Source organism: Triticum urartu, chromosome 1A (assembly GCF_056163025.1).
Source record: "Triticum urartu cultivar PI428250 chromosome 1A, HENAU_Tu73, whole genome shotgun sequence".
Classification (NCBI taxonomy): domain Eukaryota; kingdom Viridiplantae; phylum Streptophyta; class Magnoliopsida; order Poales; family Poaceae; genus Triticum; species Triticum urartu.
Window position 1 is genome coordinate 444,748,156 of NC_141873.1, and position 19,438 is coordinate 444,767,593.

The 19,438-nt window shown below is 42.1% G+C and overlaps 1 protein-coding gene across 1 annotated transcript; it reads right to left on the bottom strand.

The window, feature by feature from the left end:
• Positions 1 to 9,422: 9,422 nt before the first annotated feature.
• ARIA (ARM repeat protein interacting with ABF2) lies at positions 9,423 to 19,216 on the bottom strand. Its single transcript, XM_048682353.2, has 19 exons — positions 18,786 to 19,216; positions 18,520 to 18,686; positions 17,948 to 18,120; positions 17,742 to 17,862; positions 17,528 to 17,602; positions 15,575 to 15,669; positions 15,052 to 15,127; positions 14,529 to 14,636; positions 13,285 to 13,413; positions 13,073 to 13,141; positions 12,935 to 12,994; positions 12,726 to 12,849; positions 12,505 to 12,644; positions 10,948 to 11,011; positions 10,770 to 10,849; positions 10,599 to 10,663; positions 10,356 to 10,473; positions 10,148 to 10,272; positions 9,423 to 10,045 (listed from the first exon to the last, which is right to left on the bottom strand). The coding sequence occupies exons 1-19, from the start codon at positions 19,117 to 19,119 to the stop codon at positions 9,955 to 9,957; spliced, it is 2,214 nt and encodes a 737-aa protein (XP_048538310.1). The 5' UTR covers positions 19,120 to 19,216; the 3' UTR covers positions 9,423 to 9,954.
• Between the last annotated feature and the right edge of the window lie 222 nt (positions 19,217 to 19,438).

Here is a 19,438-nt window from a genome sequence, read left to right on the forward strand (position 1 = left end):
GAACGTAGGTAGTCTAGGATCACTTCTTGATCATAGATTTTCGACCGTGCTTTGCCTTCTCTCCTCGCTCTCATTTTGCGTATGTTAGCCACCATATATGCTAGTGCTTGCTGCAGCTCCACTTCACATACCTTTTACCTACCCATAAGCTTAAATAGTCCTGATCGTGAGGGTGTGAGATTGCTGAGTCCCCGTGACTCACAGATTACTTCCAAAACCAGTGTGCAGGTGCCGATGATACCGTGCAGGTGGCGCAACCGAGCTCAAGGAGGAGCTCGATGAAGATCTTGTTCATCGTGTTGTTTCGTTTCAGTTGATCAGTAGTGGAGCCCAGTTGGGACGATCGGGGATCTGTAGCATTTGGGGTAGTCTTCTTTTATTGTGGTTCCGTAGTCGGACCTTGATTGTATCTGGATGATGTAATGCTTTATTCATGTATTGTGTGAAGTGGCGATTGTGAGCCAACTATGTACCTCTTTTCTTATTCATTACATGGGTTGTGTGAAGATTACCTCACTTGCGACATTGCTTACAATGCGGTTATGTCTCTAAGTCGTGCTTCGACACGTGGGAGATATAGCCGCATCATGGGCGTTACAAAGGTACTGTAATGAACTCATTCTTGATTTATATTGGTGTTAAACCTACTGTATTCCAACTTTTCTATGGTTCATAAACTCTATTACTAGCCATAGATTCATCAAAATAAGCAAACAACACACAAAAAACAGAATCTGTCAAAAACAAAATAGTCTGTACTGTAGGTTTCGAATACTTCTGGAACCCCAAAAATTCTAAAATAAATTTCTACACGTGAGGAATTTATCTATTAATCATCTGCAAAAAATAATTAACTAAATGTCACTCTCTAGTAAAAAATGGCAGCAATTCTCGTGAGCACTAAAGTGTCTGTTTTTTACAGAAAGATCAAAAAGACTTTCCCCAAGTCTTTCCAAAGGTTCTACTTGGCACAAACACTAATTAAACACAAAAACACAACCAAAAAGAGGCTAGATAAAAAAATTATTGCTAAATAGTAGCAAAAAGCAAGAAACAAAAATAAAATTGGGTTGCCTCCCAACAAGCGCTATCGTTTAACGCCCCTAGCTAGGCATAATATTTCAACGATGCTCACACGGAAGATAATAATTGGGACAAATAGAGAATCAAGAAACATGTGACAAACACATCTAAGTCTAACATACTTCCTATGCATAGGCATATTATAGGCAAACAAATTATCAAGGTAAGCAAAAACTAGTATATGCAAGGAAGCGGAACGAAACAATAGCAATCTCAACATAACGAGAGGCAATTTAGTAACACGAAAATTTCTACAACCATATTTTCCTCTCTCATAATAATTACATGTAGGATCATAAGCAAATTCAACAATATAGCTATCACAAAACATATTCTTAACAAGATCCACATGTATGCAAAGTTGACACTCTTCCAAAATAGTGGGATTAACATTAACTAAAGTCATGACCTCTCCAAACCCACTTGTATCAAAAACTTCATCAGATTGAACATTCTCCAAATATGTTGGGTCTAAAGTTGACACTCTTACAAACCCACTTTTAATAATATTGCAAACGCCATTATCAATCTCATATTCATCATGGGGCTTAAATACATTTTCAAGATCAAAAGAAGTATCACCCCAATCATGATCATTGCAACAAATAGTAGTCATAGCAAAACTAGCATCCCCAAGCTTGAGGTTTTGCATATCATTGATACAATTGACATTAAGAGAATTTATGATAACATCATTGCAATCATGCTTTTCATCGAAGGAACTATCAAGTATGGGTGCAATAGCAACGATCTCATGTTTAACATAAGGAACTATAGCAAATTCATCTTCATAAATATTGGCATCATGGCCACAAGAATAGCAAGCATCATGTTCATCAAGGGATATTTCAATCAAATCATCGGAATCATAATTATCTATAGAGTCATGCATATCATTATTCTCTTTCGAAGCAATGGTCATTTTTTCAATAAATTCTTTGACATAGACATTATGGGCATAGTTTTCATGGCAATATTTAAGTATGTCAAAAAAATTAGATTCGTAGAGAGTAATATCATACTTTTCAATCAAAGAAGCAACTTCATAAGCACCCTTAAAAGCAACAAATTCTTCAATTTGTTCGATATCATAGTAACTATAAACACCCTTTGTATAAGAAGATAAGATTTTATTATCATTAAACTCACATAGGTAGGGGAGATGTTTTTTAGGGTTCTTAGAGAAACAAGTAAGATCACAAATTTCACAAAGATTCCAAGCATAACATAGTAATCTGTTTATTTGATCCCATAAGATTATCTCTTTTTCAGACAAACGGTGACGCACAAAATGAGCATGCTCATCTAAAGATTTCCCATCAACTAGGCTAGTTGGGGTTTCAGCACGAGCGCATAAGTATCAAAGATGATCCAAGTAGAATACTTTAAGTGGATCCATATCAATAGATTTTTAGCAAGCAAAGATGCAAGCAAATAGAAGGCACATGAAAACATAAAGAAAGATACATACGGGAAGAAGGCGAATGGAAAAGGGGAGAATAAAACGGCAAGGGTGAAGTGGGGGAGAGGAAAACGAGAGGCAAATGGCAAATAATGTAATGCGAAGGATAAGAGTTGTGATGGGTACTTGGTATGTCTTGACTTGGTGTAGATCTCCCCGGCAACGGCGCCAGAAATCCTTCTTGCTACCTCTTGAGCACTGCGTTGATTTTCCCTTGAAGAGGAAAGAGTGGTGTAGTAAAGCAGCATAAGTATTTCCCTTAGTTTTTGAGAACTAAGGTATCAATCCAGTAGGCGACCACGCGCGAGTCACCTCATACCTACACAAACAAATAAGAACCTCGCAACCAACGCGACAAAGGGGTTGTCAATCCCTTCACGGCCACTTGCAAGAGTGAGATCTGATAGAGATGATAATGTTGGAAATATGCCCTAGAGGCAATAATAAAATGGTTATTATTATATTTCCTTGTTCATGATAATTGTTTATTGTTCATGCTATAATTGTGTTATCCGGAAATCGTAATACATGTGTGAATACATAGACCACAACATGTCCCTAATGAGCCTCTAGTTGACTAGCTCATTGATCAATAGATGGTTACGGTTTCATGACCATGGACATCGGATGTCGTTGATAACGGGATCACATCATTAGGAGAATGATGTGATGGACAAGACCCAATCCTAAGCCTAGCACAAGATCGTGTAGTTCGTATGCTAAAGCTTTTCTAATGTCAAGTATCCTTTTCCTTAGACCATGAGATTGCGCAACTCCCAGATACCATAGGAATGCTTTGGGTGTGCCAAACGTCACAACGTAACTGGGTGGCTATAAAGGTGCACTACGGGTATCTCCGAAAGTATCTGTTGGGTTGGCACGAATCGAGACTGGGATTTGTCACTCCGTATGACGGAGAGGTATCTCTGGGCCCACTCGGTAAGACATCATCGTAATGAGCTCAATGTGACTAAGGGGTTGGTCACGGGATGATGTGTTACGGAACGAGTAAAGAGACTTGTCGTAACGAGATTGAACAAGGTATCGGTATACCGACGATCGAATCTCGGGCAAGTACTATACTGGTAGACAAAGGGAATCGTATACGGGATTGATTGAATCCTTGACATCGTGGTTCATCCAATGAGATCATCGTGGAACATGTGGGAGCCAACATGGGTATCCAGATCCCGCTATTGGTTATTGGCTGGAGAGATGTCTCGGTCATGTCTGCATGATTTCCGAACCCGTAGGGTCTACACACTTAAGGTTCGATGACGCTAGGGTTATAGGGAAAGTTTGTACGTGGTTACCGAATGTTGTTCAGAGTCCCGGATGAGATCCCAGACGTAACGAGGAGTTCCGGAATGGTCCGGAGACAAATATTTATATATGGGAAGTCCTTGTTCGGTCGCCGGAAGTGTTCGGGGGTTTATCGGTATTGTACCGGGTCCACCGAGAGGGTCCACCTGCCCCGGAGGGCCCTATGGGCTGAATATGGAGGGGAACCAGACCCTAGGTGGGCTGGGCGCCAAACCCCCTAGGGCCCATGTGCCTAGGGTTTGGGGGAACCCTAAAGGGGGCGCCTCCCTTGGCTTGGGGGGCAAGCCTTCCCCCCTTGGCCGCCGCCCCCCCTCGAGATCCATCTGGAGGGGGCCGGCCCCCCTCTCCCTTGCCCCTATAAATAGAGGGGAGGTGGGAGGGCAGCGGAACCCACATCCAAGGCGCAACCCTCCCCTCCCCAACACCTCCTCTTCCTCCCGCGACGCTTGGCGAAGCCCTGCCAGAGTACCACGCTGCTCCAACACCACTACGTCGTCGTGATGTTGCTGGACGGATACTTACCCAGCCTCTCCCTCTCTCCTTGCTGGATCAAGGCATGGGAGACGTCATCAGGCTGCACGTGTGTTGCACGCGGAGGCGCCGTTGTTCGGCGCTTGGATCGAAATCAACCGCGATCTGAATCGCTACGAGTACGACTCCCTCATCCGCGTTCTTGTAACGCTTCCGTGTCGCAATCTTCAAGAGTATGAAGATGCACTCCCCTCTCACTCTCGTTGGTAGTTTCTCCATAGATTGATCTTGGTAATGCGTAGAAAAATTTTAAATTTCTGCAACAATCCCCAACAGATAATAATAAGATAAATATTTTTGGTATTTTTATGATATAGATTGAAAGTAAAGATTGCAAAATACAATAGATTGGAAACTTGTATGATGGAAAATAGACCCGGGGGCCATAGGTTTCACTAGTGGCTTCTCTCAAGATAGCATAAGTATTATGGTGGGTGAACAAATTATTGTCGAGCAATTGATAGAAAAGCGAATAATTATGAGAATATCTAGGTATGATCATGTATATAGGCATCACATTCGTGACAAGTAGACCGAATCCTGCCTGCATCTACTACTATTACTCCACACATCGACCGCTATCCAGCATGCATCTAGAGTATTAAGTTCATAAGAACAGAGTAACGCCTTAAGCAAGATGGCATGATGTAGAGGGATAAACTCATGCAATATGATGTAAGCCCCATCTTTTTATCCTTGATGGCAACAATACAATATGTGTCGTTTCCCTTTCTGTCACTGGGATCGAGCACCGCAAGATTGAACCCAAAGCTAAGCACTTCTCCTATTGCAAGAAAGATCAGTCTAGTAGGCCAGACCAAACTGATAATTCGAAGAGACTTGCAAAGATAAACCAATCATACATAAAATAATTCAGAGAAGATTCAAATATTGTTCATAGATAATCTGGATCATAAACCCACAATTCATCGGATCTCGACAAACACACCGCAAAAGAAGATTACATCGAATAGATCTCCAAGAGAATCAAGGAGAACTTTGTATTGAGATCCAAAGAGAGAGAAGAAGCCATCTAGCTACTAGCTATGGACCCGAAGGTCTGAAGTAAACTACTCACACATCATCGGAGGGGCCATGGAGTTGATGTAGAGGCCTTCCGTGATCAATGCCCCCTCCGGCGGAGCTCCGAAAAAGGCCCCAAGATGGGATCTCTTGGGTACAGAAGGTTGCGGCGGTGGAAATAGGGTTTCGTGGTGCTCCTGGATGTTTGCGGGGTATATGGATATATATAGGAGGAAGAAGTAGGTCGGTGGAGCAACGGGGGGCCCACGGGGTGGAGGGCGCGCCCCCTTGCCTCATGGCCTCCTCGATTGTTTCTTGACGTCCACTCCAAGTCTCCTGGATCACGTTTGTTCCAAAAATAATGCTCCCAAAGGTTTCATTCCGTTTGGACTCGTTTGATATTCCTTTTCGGTGAAACACTAAAATAGGCAAAAAAAACAATTTGGGCTGGGCCTCCGGTTAATAGGTTAGTCCCAAAAATAATATAAAAGTGTAAAAATAAGTCCATTAACATCCAAAATAGATAATATAATAGCATGGAGCAATCAAAAATTATAGATACGTCAGAGACGTATCATAGTGCTCAGACGTGACCAAATAACGCCACACGGAATGGAGAAGAACTCCCAGTGGATGAGGCTCCGGCCCCAAAACTCATGGTGAGATGAGGGTGGCTCCCTAGCGGGTGGTGTCCCTTCGTCTTGAACGTTGAACAGCCACACCAGTCATTACTGTCACCGAACAACCAAAAAACTACCACTCTACCATCATTCACTTCAATTTTCATGCCCAATCCAAGTAGTGATCAAACCTTTCTCGCTCCCCTCGCCAATTGGGATAGTATTTGGTCGAAAGTCAATTCCTCCCTCGACTAGGTTTTAGTTTATCTAGTCGTAGACCCCCTTGTCCAATTATGATTTTCCACACCATTTTGCGATCACACACCAATTCATGATTTTGAAATTTATAACTCCAAGCATGTCGGTTTCTTTTGGTGAGCAAATGAAGTCCCACTTAACCATACGGTATTTGTGTTTGCCTAAGTCTTTAGGCCAAAAGAATCTAAATCGCACCCTATCCAGTTTTTCATGAATTCTATCTTGTAAAAGATAGAACCCGATAAACATGGGGATGTTAGTGAGGCTGTCGTTTATGAGCACTAGCCTACTGCCCGAGGCTAAAAGATTTCCCTGCCACGGTTCAACCCTCCCAGACACCTTGTCGACTACCAGCTCAAGGTCCATGATCATTAAGGATCCATTCTGAGATGGGAATCCCAAGATACTTGACTGGTATGGACCCCAACTCACAATTCATCATATGGACCGCCCTTAATTGCGACTACAAGTCCCCTCTGAATACAATCAGCTCACTTTTCTCAAAATTAATCTCGAGGCCTGACATAGCCTCGAAACACATCAGAAGAAACTTAAGGTTGATGATTTCCTCCTCCAATTCTTGATGAAGGTTAGGGTGTCGCTGGCATACTGGAGATGGGTTAGCCCACCAGGCACCACCCTGCTGCCACCCTAGAAACATGTCTGGCACTCCTGGTCCACTCTAAAATTGCAGCACTCATAGTGTTCTCTCTCATATATTTGTGCATATACACTCTAATTGATCATGTTTTCGCATAGATATAGGTTAGAACTTTTCACCACCATACACGTCAACAATATTACAAGTCAAACCATATTTTTCATGTTTTAAATTCAAATTTAAGCAGGAGATAGAGTTTAAATGCATGAACAAAAGATTAAGCATCATACAAGACCAAAGTTCGACCAAAAGCATTCACCATGCACACACTCAACCACATGAAAAATCACTTGTTGCCCGCACCACTGTCTCCCCAAATTCACACCACTCCCTCATCCCCGTGTGTTAGCCATTCATAGGTTCCCCCAACCGTTTTCATTGAATTTCTCTAGATGAAGGGAGGAGGGGAGCCATGTAGGACGCGGCGAAGCCCAGCGTATTCTTGGGCTTCGGGTTTTAACTTTTCGTTGCCACGCACTTCAACAACTTTGCAAATCAAACCATATTTTTCATTTTAAAATTCAAGTTTATATATGACATAAACTTCAAATGCATGAACAAAAGATGAAGCATCATACAAGAATAAAGTCCAACCAAAAGAAATAACCATGCACAAATTCAGCCACACAAAAAATTATGTGTCAGTCAGCACCACCGTCTTCTGCCAAGATTGCACCGCTCCCTCCACATGTGTGTTGGCCACTTCGTGGCATCCTGAAAGCCATGATCGCCAGCCGCTTAATCTCCAAAAATGTTATTGTCGTTTCATTGATGACATTTGGATCCAACATCATGAATCGGTTCTCCTTGCCCACCTTTTCATGCATCAATCAATTCTTCTCAAGTTGAAGCCCATGTGTCTCCATCTCTTCCTTACACTTTTTTTTCGTGAATCTATTCCCACCGCTCCAACTTCTCTTGTTACCTCCTCTCGGCCAAGTCCATCTTCCTTTGCATCACTTGATCCGCCAACTCCTTTGATCAACTGACCAATGTTGAAACCATTGCACACGCGCAACAAGCATTGTTACTTTGCACAATTGAAGAGAACAAGTTGAAAGACAAAGGGAAAACAATGTTTTTCATCAACTAGGCATTTCATCGAACACTTCGCCATTCATAGGTTCCCTCAACCTCGTCCATTGAATTTCGCCAGACGAAGGGAGGAGGGAGAGCCTGCGAGACGGGACGGAGCCCGACACATTCTTGTGCTTTGGACTTCCCTTTGTGCTAGGCGCCCAGCCTCCACCGACCTTGCGTTGCAGCGGCTGCAGGAAGGGGGAGGACAAAGTGAATGCCGGCAATGGCAATGGAGGGTCATTCACCGGTGTGCCCAAGTCGTCGGCAATCGAGCTAACGAGGTGATGGCTTAGGCGGCAGGATGATGCAGACAACACAAGAGGCGTCGGTTCCTACGAGGCACCAATGGAATGGGACACGGGGGTCAAGGTAGAGTTCACGGTGTCGGCGGCAGGGACAACCAAAGGCTTATGACAAGGCAGGGGCAACGACGTCACGAGCGCGAAGAAGGAGCGGGAGCGGAAATGTCTGCTACGCCAGGTCATTTTCAGGATGGAGTGCGCTCCAAATTATCTCCTCCAAATATGAAGGCAGGGGTGACAAAGTCCGGGTCCGTGATTCAATTTGCAGTCCATTCACTACAAATCCAAATTATCTCCTCCAAATATGAAGGCAGGGGTGACAAAGTCCGGGTCCGTGATTCAATTTGTAGTCCATTCACTACAAAAGTAGTTATCATGGAATTCCACCCAATATGGCAACACTGATATTTTTTATTTTAATTTTTCTTTGAAAGCAATATGGCAACTCTGATATAGTTGCTCTAAGGTGCGTTGAGTTAGTTTTCTGTCAAAAACATATTCGCAAGGCTGCTTAGCCAACCGATAAAATACATGAGTCAAATATGTCTACCATAATGCCAAACAAGTTCCACGTGGAGGAGAGGCCTAATCTAAATGTGTGCTTGCTAGAGGCTCCATGTCTTTCTTTCTTTTTGCAATTGGTAAAGGAAGTACCTACACCCGAGCTCAAATGTACCCTGATGAACAGTTAAATCAAAAAATTCAAAAAGTTTTGAAATTCTTTGTTGCAAACTTTGACAAATATTTTATGTGCTTGCATAAATTTATCATAAAACACTATTCCTGGAAGTCATGATTAAAAAAAATCGATGCACCAAAAATGCTATTTTAAAAGCATTTTGGAGTGCTAATTTTATTATATTCTTGCCACACCTTCCACAAATGTTGTTTCGGGCTGAAATCTTCCACAAACATTTGTGTAAGTTTGCACCAAAAAGTTCATTTTTCAGTGTTATTTCTTTTTTGGGGAATTTACTGTTCATCCCAAGCTCAAATGAGCTCGGGAGTAGAAGGGTACTTTCGGATATACACCTCTATTGCTCCATGTGAAGTTAAAGAAGACGCCGAAACAAACAACCTGAGCAAAGGCTATATATGGGAATTTGGTATGAAACAGCCCACGAGTTCTGAACACTAGTCTTGAACATCAGCACGGTTGTTAACATGGAGAACACAGATTGATGCTACAGCATTACACCGCTCGACCTTAACATCTCCAAACAACATACACGGACATAATCGGAACTGCGAACTGGAAGTGACCCTAAGTAACTCAGTAACTACGGCGAGACCCGACAAATCCGGTCAAGGCCAACCAACTAATCCTATCACAGACTAGGCCGGTCTGACTGCATCTAGGCAAACCACATGTCTCTCTATAACCATACACTTCCCTTAGCATGATCACCATTGTTCAATCGAATAGGAGATGTTACATTCTTGCTGGGTGTCGATTGAGGACCTGGCCATCATGCAAACCATAATAGATTGAATAGTTAACCTTACCACCGAGCGAGTACCCAATGCCCAGAACCAGAAACTTCAGCTGTACAAGATTTCCAGCAGCATCTGTCAGATGGCGGCGGTGTTATCAACGAATGTGGGCAGGGCTCATGGTTGCGCACTCCGGTGGCCTGGCCTTAGTGCCTTAGCGAAGAAGTTGCGGAGCTCAGGGATGACGCGCTGGATTAGCTGAGAGAAACTGCATTTGCAAGATGACCAGTTAGATGGATTTGGATTTTTCGTTGCTTGAAGCGTGTTACATTATGTACCAAATGTGGTGGCCCTAGGTTAAGATACCCACCCAGGTCTGGTGCAGATCTTATCAAACTGCTCCAAAATAAACAAGACGCATGTATGTCTCAGTGACATGGCATGAAAGGCTTCGGATAAGTCATACATATCAGAGACGTTGTCTAAATTAACATCCTGCAAGATATTCAATACAATCAATTAGACCCAGTTGGCAGCGGTTCAAACATAGAACTTGGGGGTAATGCTCCTGAAATCACCTGCGCAATTGTATATTCACATAGGCGTTTGAGGCCTTCTAACAGATACTGATCTGCAGCTCTAAGAAGATCTTGAGCAAGCTCGTTGGTTACTTCGACTGACCCTGTATAGATAAATCTGCACAAAACAAAGATGTTTCCAAACTTCAATTGCAGGCCTTGTCCCCTCAGAGTGAGGAACTAACATGCAGATTTACCCATGGGACATGGCCAAGGAACAAGAATGATCAATGATTTACTAACCTCATCATGAGTTCAAACACATCCCACCTGATATTTGGAATTTCTATGTCTCTTGCATCCTTTTCCTGGTTGAGAAAATAGTGAGTTTCTGTAACCAGAAATTGTTCAACTAGCAAACAAGATCCACATCTTCCAACCAAAAAAGGAATAGCATGTAATGTCGAGACTAACCCTGTATCCACCATCAAACATTGCACGGAATGCATCTGAAGAAGCAAGCAGAGCAATTCTGTGTGCATAAAAGCGTTTTCCTGTGGATCACAAGGGAGGTGATTATTATGATCCTAATGAAAAAAAGCAATTATCTAAAGTAGTTTCTGTGAAGGCAGGGTGCAGAAACGTCACGAACCTTCCACCAAGAAGGTGACATCTGAAAGTGTCGAACTGTTCACATATTGCTCCCCAAGATAAACCTGCAGTCAGAAGTACATTTAGTAATAGCAATAGCAAGAACTAGCGCCGAAGAAGCGCGGCGCACGCCGCGCCCGTGATCGTTTCTGTCTGTATTTTACCAAAATAAGCAAGAAAACAACATGTATTAAGCGATAAAATAAAATGAAGAGGAGAACACGAATTCTATCTTTACCCCATGATCAGTGTAGGCACGTAACCAACATTAAATTATTTAACAAATTAAGAAAACCGGCTGGCCTATTAATATTTTTTCGTATGTTGCTCCGGTTTATTCAGGTGTACTATTCTAGATTACAACTCGGTTATTGTTTCGGTTTATGGTTCGGGTGGGTTAAAAAATTTGGTTTATTCAGCTGTTGTCCCGTTTCACTGGTTTTTGTGTTCCAGGTTATTCGGGGTTGGTGTCTTGGTTTATTTTGTTATTGTTCTGGTTAGCATTCTGGGTTTATTCAGATACTGTTTTGGTTTTTGTTCAGGTGTTAGTAAACTGTTTGCTGATGTCGTGGTGTAAAAATGGGCAGTAATCGGTCAAGAACTTATTTTCCCCATGAATTATTATTTATGCAAATATACTGTTCCAACCTACTGTTTTGTGCCTCAGCAACACCATCACCGGAAAGGATCAGGAGACGACTGAGACGGCTCTGCGTTGGTACGCCAGTGGAGAGAAATGATGTGTAGAAAAATCCTAAATCTTAACCCTATATATATGGACGCGATGGTGGTGGAGGAGAGAAATAATGTGTAAAAAAGTCCCAGTTTTTTGTTTACAACGTGCGTATTTTTAATCCATTGAAAGTAAAAAAAAGGGAAAATCAGATTATTCGGAGCACTGTTCAGTGGTGGTACTGTTCATGCAGGGTGCTGTTTATGCATGATACTGCTCACTATTACTATTCACTGACATGGATGTAAATGAATAGTAGAAGCTTGGAAAAAATTCAAAAAAACCAGAAAAACCAAAGCCTTCCTGCTTTAGTATAGTAACTTATTATGGATGGACCAATCCATCGGTATTAAGAATTGATTTATGGGGAAACCTCATTAAGAATATCCAGGATAGGGCAAGGTAAAGCCTGCCAACTACTAAGAACAGACTGCTAAGCAGTATAAAGTTACATGACAGAACATCTGTGTCCAACAGGTTGCACATGTCACGATTTGTAGGAAATAACATTTTAAGTAAGTTTGTGCACATATGATCTTGATTTAATTCAGATCTTGCTAATAGCTCCAAAGTAATACTCCCTCCGTTCGGAATTACTTGTCGCAGAAATGGATGTATCTAGATGTATTTTAGTTGTAGATACATCCATATCCGAGACAAGTAATTCCGAACGGAGGGAGTACTAGCATATATCCCTAGAACTATATTTTTTTACGACAATTTTGTTAGACAACTCTCTTTTCCAAGCACTGTGAAGACCTTATTCACTTCAATAGCATAACTACATAGTAAAGACAAATCACCCTTTTTTTAGTTTCTAATAACCTGTGGCGTTGGAGATGGAGGTGCAGCATCCATCGGAGAGAGTGCTGCAGCTTTGTTGGCTAATTTGTATAGTGCTACCGAACCATCCTGTTGATGTTTCGAGCTGCCCGAAACCAGAAGATCAAGAAGCAAGTCGAGACCTGAATTAAGCCAGAATTTAATCCATGGAGATTAGAACACAAATGGGACAAGGAACACTTAAGATGTCAAATTGTTCATACCATTATTATCAATAAAAATTGTTCGCTGATCTTCAGGGGCACAGAGGTGTGCAAGAGCCAGAGCAACACGCCTCTGCACAGACTTTTCTCCTACTCTCATGAGATAAACCAAGTGTTTTAATACCTGTTAAAGATCACGCGTGAGTCAGCTGGAGTAGATACCACAGCTTGGCAAATAAAAGAAAAAAGAAACAGTGAGCAGAACTTACTCGTCCATTTATCTTCTCCTCCAGCCTCTTCAATGTCTTAGCTACACAGTCCTTTGTAGCCTGAAAAAAAGTGCTTAACCAAACTCAGGTATAAATTTACTAAGAAAGTACCAATCTATGCTATGATGGTTGACATACCTGGACAATAAATTCGCCATCCTGCAACTTTTGGACACCTCCTACTTTAACGAAGTCAGAGACATAATCCTACAAGAAGAAAGTTATTATGGATACATGAAAGTAAGAAGCTTACATAAAACAGAAATGAACATGACTACAAGTCCGTTCCCTTTCAAGAACAAATATGAAATAATAAGTAGAAAACAATATTTTGAACAACAAAAAATTACCTCATTGTCGGCAACTCCATAAAGAGCAAACGCAGCATTATGTTGCAGAGAACCATTTTTTGAGTCGAGAAGCTTTAGTAAAGGTAACAAGCCACCATTGTATGCAATACCTGCTTGGTTATGTGTATCCTGTGAAACAAAAGTCAAATTAGCCATACAGGTTAATCAAGATAAAGAAATAAATAAAACATGCCCACTCCAAACAAAGAGATAACACACTAAAACTAATAGAATACTGTTTTATTTTCGAATCCCATGAATGGAATGTTTACAGCTTAGAAAGACAGTGAAAAGGGAATAACTTGGCATGTGCCTGACACTAAACTATCTAAACTCTTGTTCAATAACAAATACAGAATGTGGCAATGTACTGCATGGAGTCCAGATGACACCTGGTAGGCAAAAAATAATATATCCAACATGATACACCATATGACAATGGGCTTATGTTTCAGCCTTTGGCTTATGTAAATCAAAGATGTTAGTTAATTTGTAAAACTGTATTTCAATTTATGTACAAGAATCTGTAAAACTGTATATCAATCTGCATGTGTGCGATGCTGCAGTTTAAATTGATCTGGTTGTATTTGAACGAAACTAATCAAATAATCTGGCGGAGAAGTTATCTCTTGTGCAATTTCATCAATTCTGATAGTGATTGTATTTGAACGTGGTGACTTCATCATGCATGTCAAACAGGCATTTCACTCCAAAGAATCTGCCAGGGAGAAAATGGTGTCTTTTCCTTCAGGACTATTCGGAAATGCGCATGTTCAAGAGATGTGCTAAACTATGCTGGGTTACGATTACTTGTCGCAGGACAATGGATACAGTGAAGAAGCATACACAAACAAAAGGTACAAATCTAAACAGACATCATTTGAGAGGCAGATGCTCAACAGTTAGTCTGGATATTTAACACATATAAAGAGAATGAGCTGCATGGCTTCAATTATTGATGGTACATTAAACATAACCTGTGGTCACTCTCATGTCAATCCTTCTAAGAGGGGGCACCACATCCCGATGTAAAATCAACATAGAGAAAAAGGGAAGCAACAAAATTGAGAAAGTGCTCTGTCACTATGTCAGGTGATTTTATGAAGGGGAGTAAGGATTGTCATTGTTGTTTCTCTTTCACTGCTACAATACCTCCCTAAAATACATGCAGTACAACCCGCTGACAAACATAAGCAATCAGATTGATATTGTTGTGTGCAAGGGGATATAGAGAGAAATATAACCTGTGCAAGCCTCCCAAGGGCAAAGGCTGACATCTCCCTGAGTTGGAAATCAGCTGACTGTAGCATGTCAATTAGTGGTCGGACTGCCCCCCGTTGCACAATATGGACCTGCCAAACCCCATACATGCATATTTAGAGAGGATAGCTCAAAAAACAATTTTGTACTCTTTTGATTCACCATGGCTAACTCTTTATCGTACGAAACAACATATTAAGTAAGTAGGTAGACATAATCAATCAATGATATGTAGCACGAGTATTACTCCCTCCGTTCCAAAATATAAGTCTTTTTAGAGATTTCAATATGGACTACATACGGATGCATATAGACGTGGTTTGGAGTGTAGATTCACTCATTTTGCTCCGTATGTAGTCTATATTGGAATCTCTAAAAAGACTTATATTTAGGAACGGAGGGAGTATATAGGAAAAAAGTACTTCATTTTAGTTTTTACTCTTCCACTTCATCACTCATCATAAAAATAAATATGGAGCTAACAACAAATGAAGCATCCTTAAGCACCTTGCACTCAGAGTCGGCCGAAGCAAACTGCCCTAGCAACAAAGCAGCTTCTCTTTGGCTTTCCGTACAGCAGGAACTGCAAAAGAAAAGATGAAACACAGGTTCTTTAAGCTAGAGAGCAGACTCAGGGTAATACCATGCCTTCATATACTAAGATTGGGACTACAATAAAACAGCTTCTCGTGTTACAATATGGATATGGATATGGAATCTGGGTTAGAAGATAATTTGCTACACGCAAGCTTACACTTGAAGATCTCATAAGATTATATCATTACAATCACATATTGTTTTGACCTTAAAGCAACAAAATTAATCTGCATCCAGGAACACATGCACAATGGTGTAATCAGTAATCGAGTGTGTATTGCTCATGTACGCTAAAAGTAAAGTACATAGAATTTGAATTTCCAGCAGTACTCTAGCAGAACTCAACAAATAAATACAGTAAGTTATATGCATTTAATTATTAACAGATACAATTAAAACAATTATCATAAGCTGCATATGATGATCATCATACCTTAATAGCCCAATTACAGGTTGCAAGGCCCCCGCATTAAGAACCTCTTTCTTGATATTTGGGGATGAATGGACCAAATTTCCAATGACACCAACCTGCCACGCCAAGAGAGTGTATTTAGTACTTACTGGCATGCACAGCAAAAACAATATCATACATATGGCTGGTTTATGAGGACAGCCTTTGCATTTGGCAAAAGTATAACACTAGGGTGATTTCATGCAAAATTGTCACGATATATGTTGTATGCTGAGAACCTTATGAGGACAGCCTTTGCATTTGGCAAAAGTATAAATCTATATGTAACTGATAGAAGCAAATAGTCAGATCATTTTCTTTGTATAAATTCCACAGGATTAGTAACTCCATTGGTAAGTTAAAGGTGTTAATGCTCCAAATTTCTAATTGGCTGATGTGGAATAGCTTTTCTTTTGTAACACTCCAAAAAGTAAGTTGTGTGCACCAAACATATAAAGCTGCAGGACATATATTAAGCTTTCTGTAAGTCATGTATTAAGCCTAAAATCGCAAGCATGTTGGGGAAGAAGAGACGAGGAGGAGCTTGAGCTCAGGGAAGGGAAGCAAGCTGGCAGCGGTGAGGTTGGAGAGAAATCACCAGGCTCCAGCCTAGACAAGGAGGAGCTTGAGATTGGGGAAGAGGGGGGAGGACTGGTGGCAAGGTTGGGGGCGGGGAGCTCAAGATCCAGCGGCGCTAGGTCGGGGAAGAAGATGGGTGGTGAGACCGAGGAATAAAGCCCCACACCTGGCAGCGCAAGGTCGTCTTGCTCTCTGTTTCTCTCACCCCTGCCCTCCTTTGTCTAACCCTAGGCGCAAGGTCGTCTTGCTCTCCTCTGTTTCTCTCACCCCTGCCCTCCTTTGTCTAACCCTAGGCGTCCGAGCGCTTTGTTTCACCGCTTACCACAAAAGCAAAGCGGTAGGCCTCCGCTCATCACTTGAGCGCGCCTAGGCGTACACTCAATTTTTCACTGCTATCGTCTAGTGGTTCAGGGCATCTCTCTTTCAAGGAGGCAGCGGGGATTCAACTTCCCTGGGGGTAGGGAGTAATATGGAAGGAGGTTAACCATGACGGTCAAGACCATAGATATTGATAGATAGAACTTCCATTTGTTTGTTGAAGTCAAGCAATTCTACTTGCTCACAATCACAAGAAATTTCTCCCCCGCCATATTTCTTCCCCACTGTTTGTCCACTACCTCGGCTGAACCTAAGCAAAAGAATAAGAAGTCCAAGAGACAGAAAGTCTAGTTTTCGTAATCGACCGATTTGTTAACATGCCACTGAACCACTTTTTATTAACATAATGACAATATGAACCCTTATTGCAGCACTAGAATCTCTAGACAAAGGAATTACTCTATCCTTTATTTAATATTTAATAATAATAAGAGACAACAGTTCAATACACTTAAGGAATTGGGTTCTAATGCACATCAATATCAATATAGTGCACCATAATTGCATTGCTCATAATGTAAATGGAGTATAATGATAAGTTAAGGTAAGTGCCACTTGTGCCAACTAACCCAAGTTACATTGCAACTTGAACAAAAACTTTCACCTGGAAGTTTCCCAAGCAATATATAGTACTACGGTTCACCATTAAGCCAATCAAGACAATACATTTTGAAGTTTACATTCCATGAGGCCTTAGGATAACTGTTATTCATGATTGTAGAAAAACAAGAGAAATGGCAAGGTTCAAAACCAGAACAATGTTTTCCTGTAATAGATACTCCCTCCGTCCGGAAATACTTGTCGCAGAAATGCATAAAAACGAATGTATCTAGAACTAAAATATGTCTAGATGCATCCATTCCTCCGACAAGTATTTTCGGACGGAGGGAGTACATGACAAGTGCCGCACTAAAAATGGAGAGGGGTTCAACCAAAGAAGTGTATTTGATGAACATATATGAATATTCAGTATCTTACTGCTTCATAGTGAATTGCAGCATCCTCTGACCGCAGCATTAAGATTAATGTTGGCAATGCATTGCAATCAACGATCTGCATTAAGGAGTTAAGGGGAAGATTTAACATCTAGAAGTGAGGAAATAATATACATGGGTGAATGTGGATGAAAGTCTGATGTTAAAATCTAACATTAATGTTGGTTTCAATAATTTAAACTTTCTTATATTCTTACCAGGGTTTTGTTTTCATCATTTTTAAACGCCAAAGTCCTCAAGGCCCCTGCAGCTGCCCTTTGCACCTTAATATCCTGTGATTCTAGCAATTCAACGAGAGGTGGGATTCCGCCTTCAATTCTGCAGTGGAACAAAACCATCAGCAAGCACAGAAAACTTTCATGGAAACGCAGCATTGGCTAGTGGGCAGTGGATAGAACAAAACCTGATACAAGTTTTGATGTTGCTATTCTCATGAGCAAGGTTGGTAATTGCATCAGCTGCTCTTCTGATAAGGCTGTTAACTGCCCTCGAATTTGTAGCATTTTTATGCCTTCTTAGGAGACTCACCAGCAGGGGTAGGGCACCAGCATCAACTATAAGTTGTTGATGTTCAGGCTGGTAAACCAACACAAAAAGTAATAAATGACTAAATTCTGACAGTAACATAGCTAAAATCATAACAATGAAGTAGTCATGTTGAAGAAAAGTTAACAATAATATTTATGGATTGCCTAAAGAGAACTAGGCAAGGTTGAAACCTATTCTGCTTGAACCCAAGTATACCTAGATTCTTATGAAGGCGTATGAAGTTACATTTACAGATAAACAAGAGATTAGGGGAAGGGAAGAGAGTGGTATTTTTCTCTCTCTTGCATTTTGCTACGAAATGGGATGTTTCATGTATGAGCCGGCCACGGCCCAGAAAATTGGGATTATAAGAACAATTCAAGCAATTGCAATGGAATGTAAGCAAATCTCAGCTAAAGTGCAAAGAGGAAAACTAATCGAATTAACCTTTACAGCTAGGAGCCCGAGAGCGAAGGCAGCCCCCTTCTCGACCTCGTGCTCGAACGGCCGCGGCTGCTGCTCCTCCTCCACCGCCGCCGCCATATGGGGCACCTTCAGGTGGCACACCAACGCCGGCACGGCGCCGCCCTCTACGATTACGTTCACCATCTCCTCTGCGGCAAAAGCAGCAAGCAGATCCGCCTCAGTAACGGCGCCTGGACGGGTGGGGAAGAGTACGGATCGGCACGGTGGGCGTAGGGTTGGGGGATTACCGTTTTTCGCGAGCTCCGCGAGGACGCTGGTGGCGCGCTTAGCGGTGGCGCGGTCGGCGTGGCGCCAGGAGAAGCAGTGGTGGAGGGCGTCGACCTGCGTGCGGACCTCGCGGGCGACCGCCACCTGGGACTGGCGGCAGCAGATCTCGGGGCCGACGGAGCCCTCGTCGTCCTCGTTGTCGTCGTCGGCATCGGCGCTGCCGAGCGGCGACGAGACGGCGGCGGCCGCTGCGGCGGCGGCGGCGGCGGCGGCCGAGGCGGCGGCCTCGTCGTCAATCCTGCGCTTCTGCGCCTTGCGCCGCGGGCGCTGCGGCTTCTGCTGCTCCGCCTCCATTAGAGCGGGTCGACGGCGATGAAGGTGGGGAACTTGTCGGAGGCGGAGGAGGAGGGAAGGGCAGAAGCAAAGAGTATGCGCGCCCCAGCGCGATAGGGATTTTATTCCGCGTTCGGTTAAAATTGAGCACTTTTTATTTTATATATACTGTCAGAAATGAGAATGATACGCTTTCTTTCCTCACTGTTGTACTAGTATATTTTTATTTCATGGGTGTATATTTTGATTGGTGATGACGAGTTCACAACTATTCTTGCGCACGTACGGTGAGAAAATGATCAGAAAGGTATAATATACTCCCTGATGTATAGTATTTTCT

Bases quoted from the DNA above. Each gene is read 5' to 3' on its own strand.
- ARIA (XM_048682353.2), bottom strand. From the start codon at position 19,119: ATGGAGGCGGAGCAGCAGAAGCCGCAGCGCCCGCGGCGCAAGGCGCAG. The intron at 13,414-14,528 runs GTTATATTTCTC...TTTGTTTCACAG, and splicing joins CCCTTGGGAGGCTTGCACAG to GATACACATAACCAAGCAGG. The intron at 13,142-13,284 runs GTAATTTTTTGT...TTCTTCTTGTAG, and splicing joins ATGGAGTTGCCGACAATGAG to GATTATGTCTCTGACTTCGT.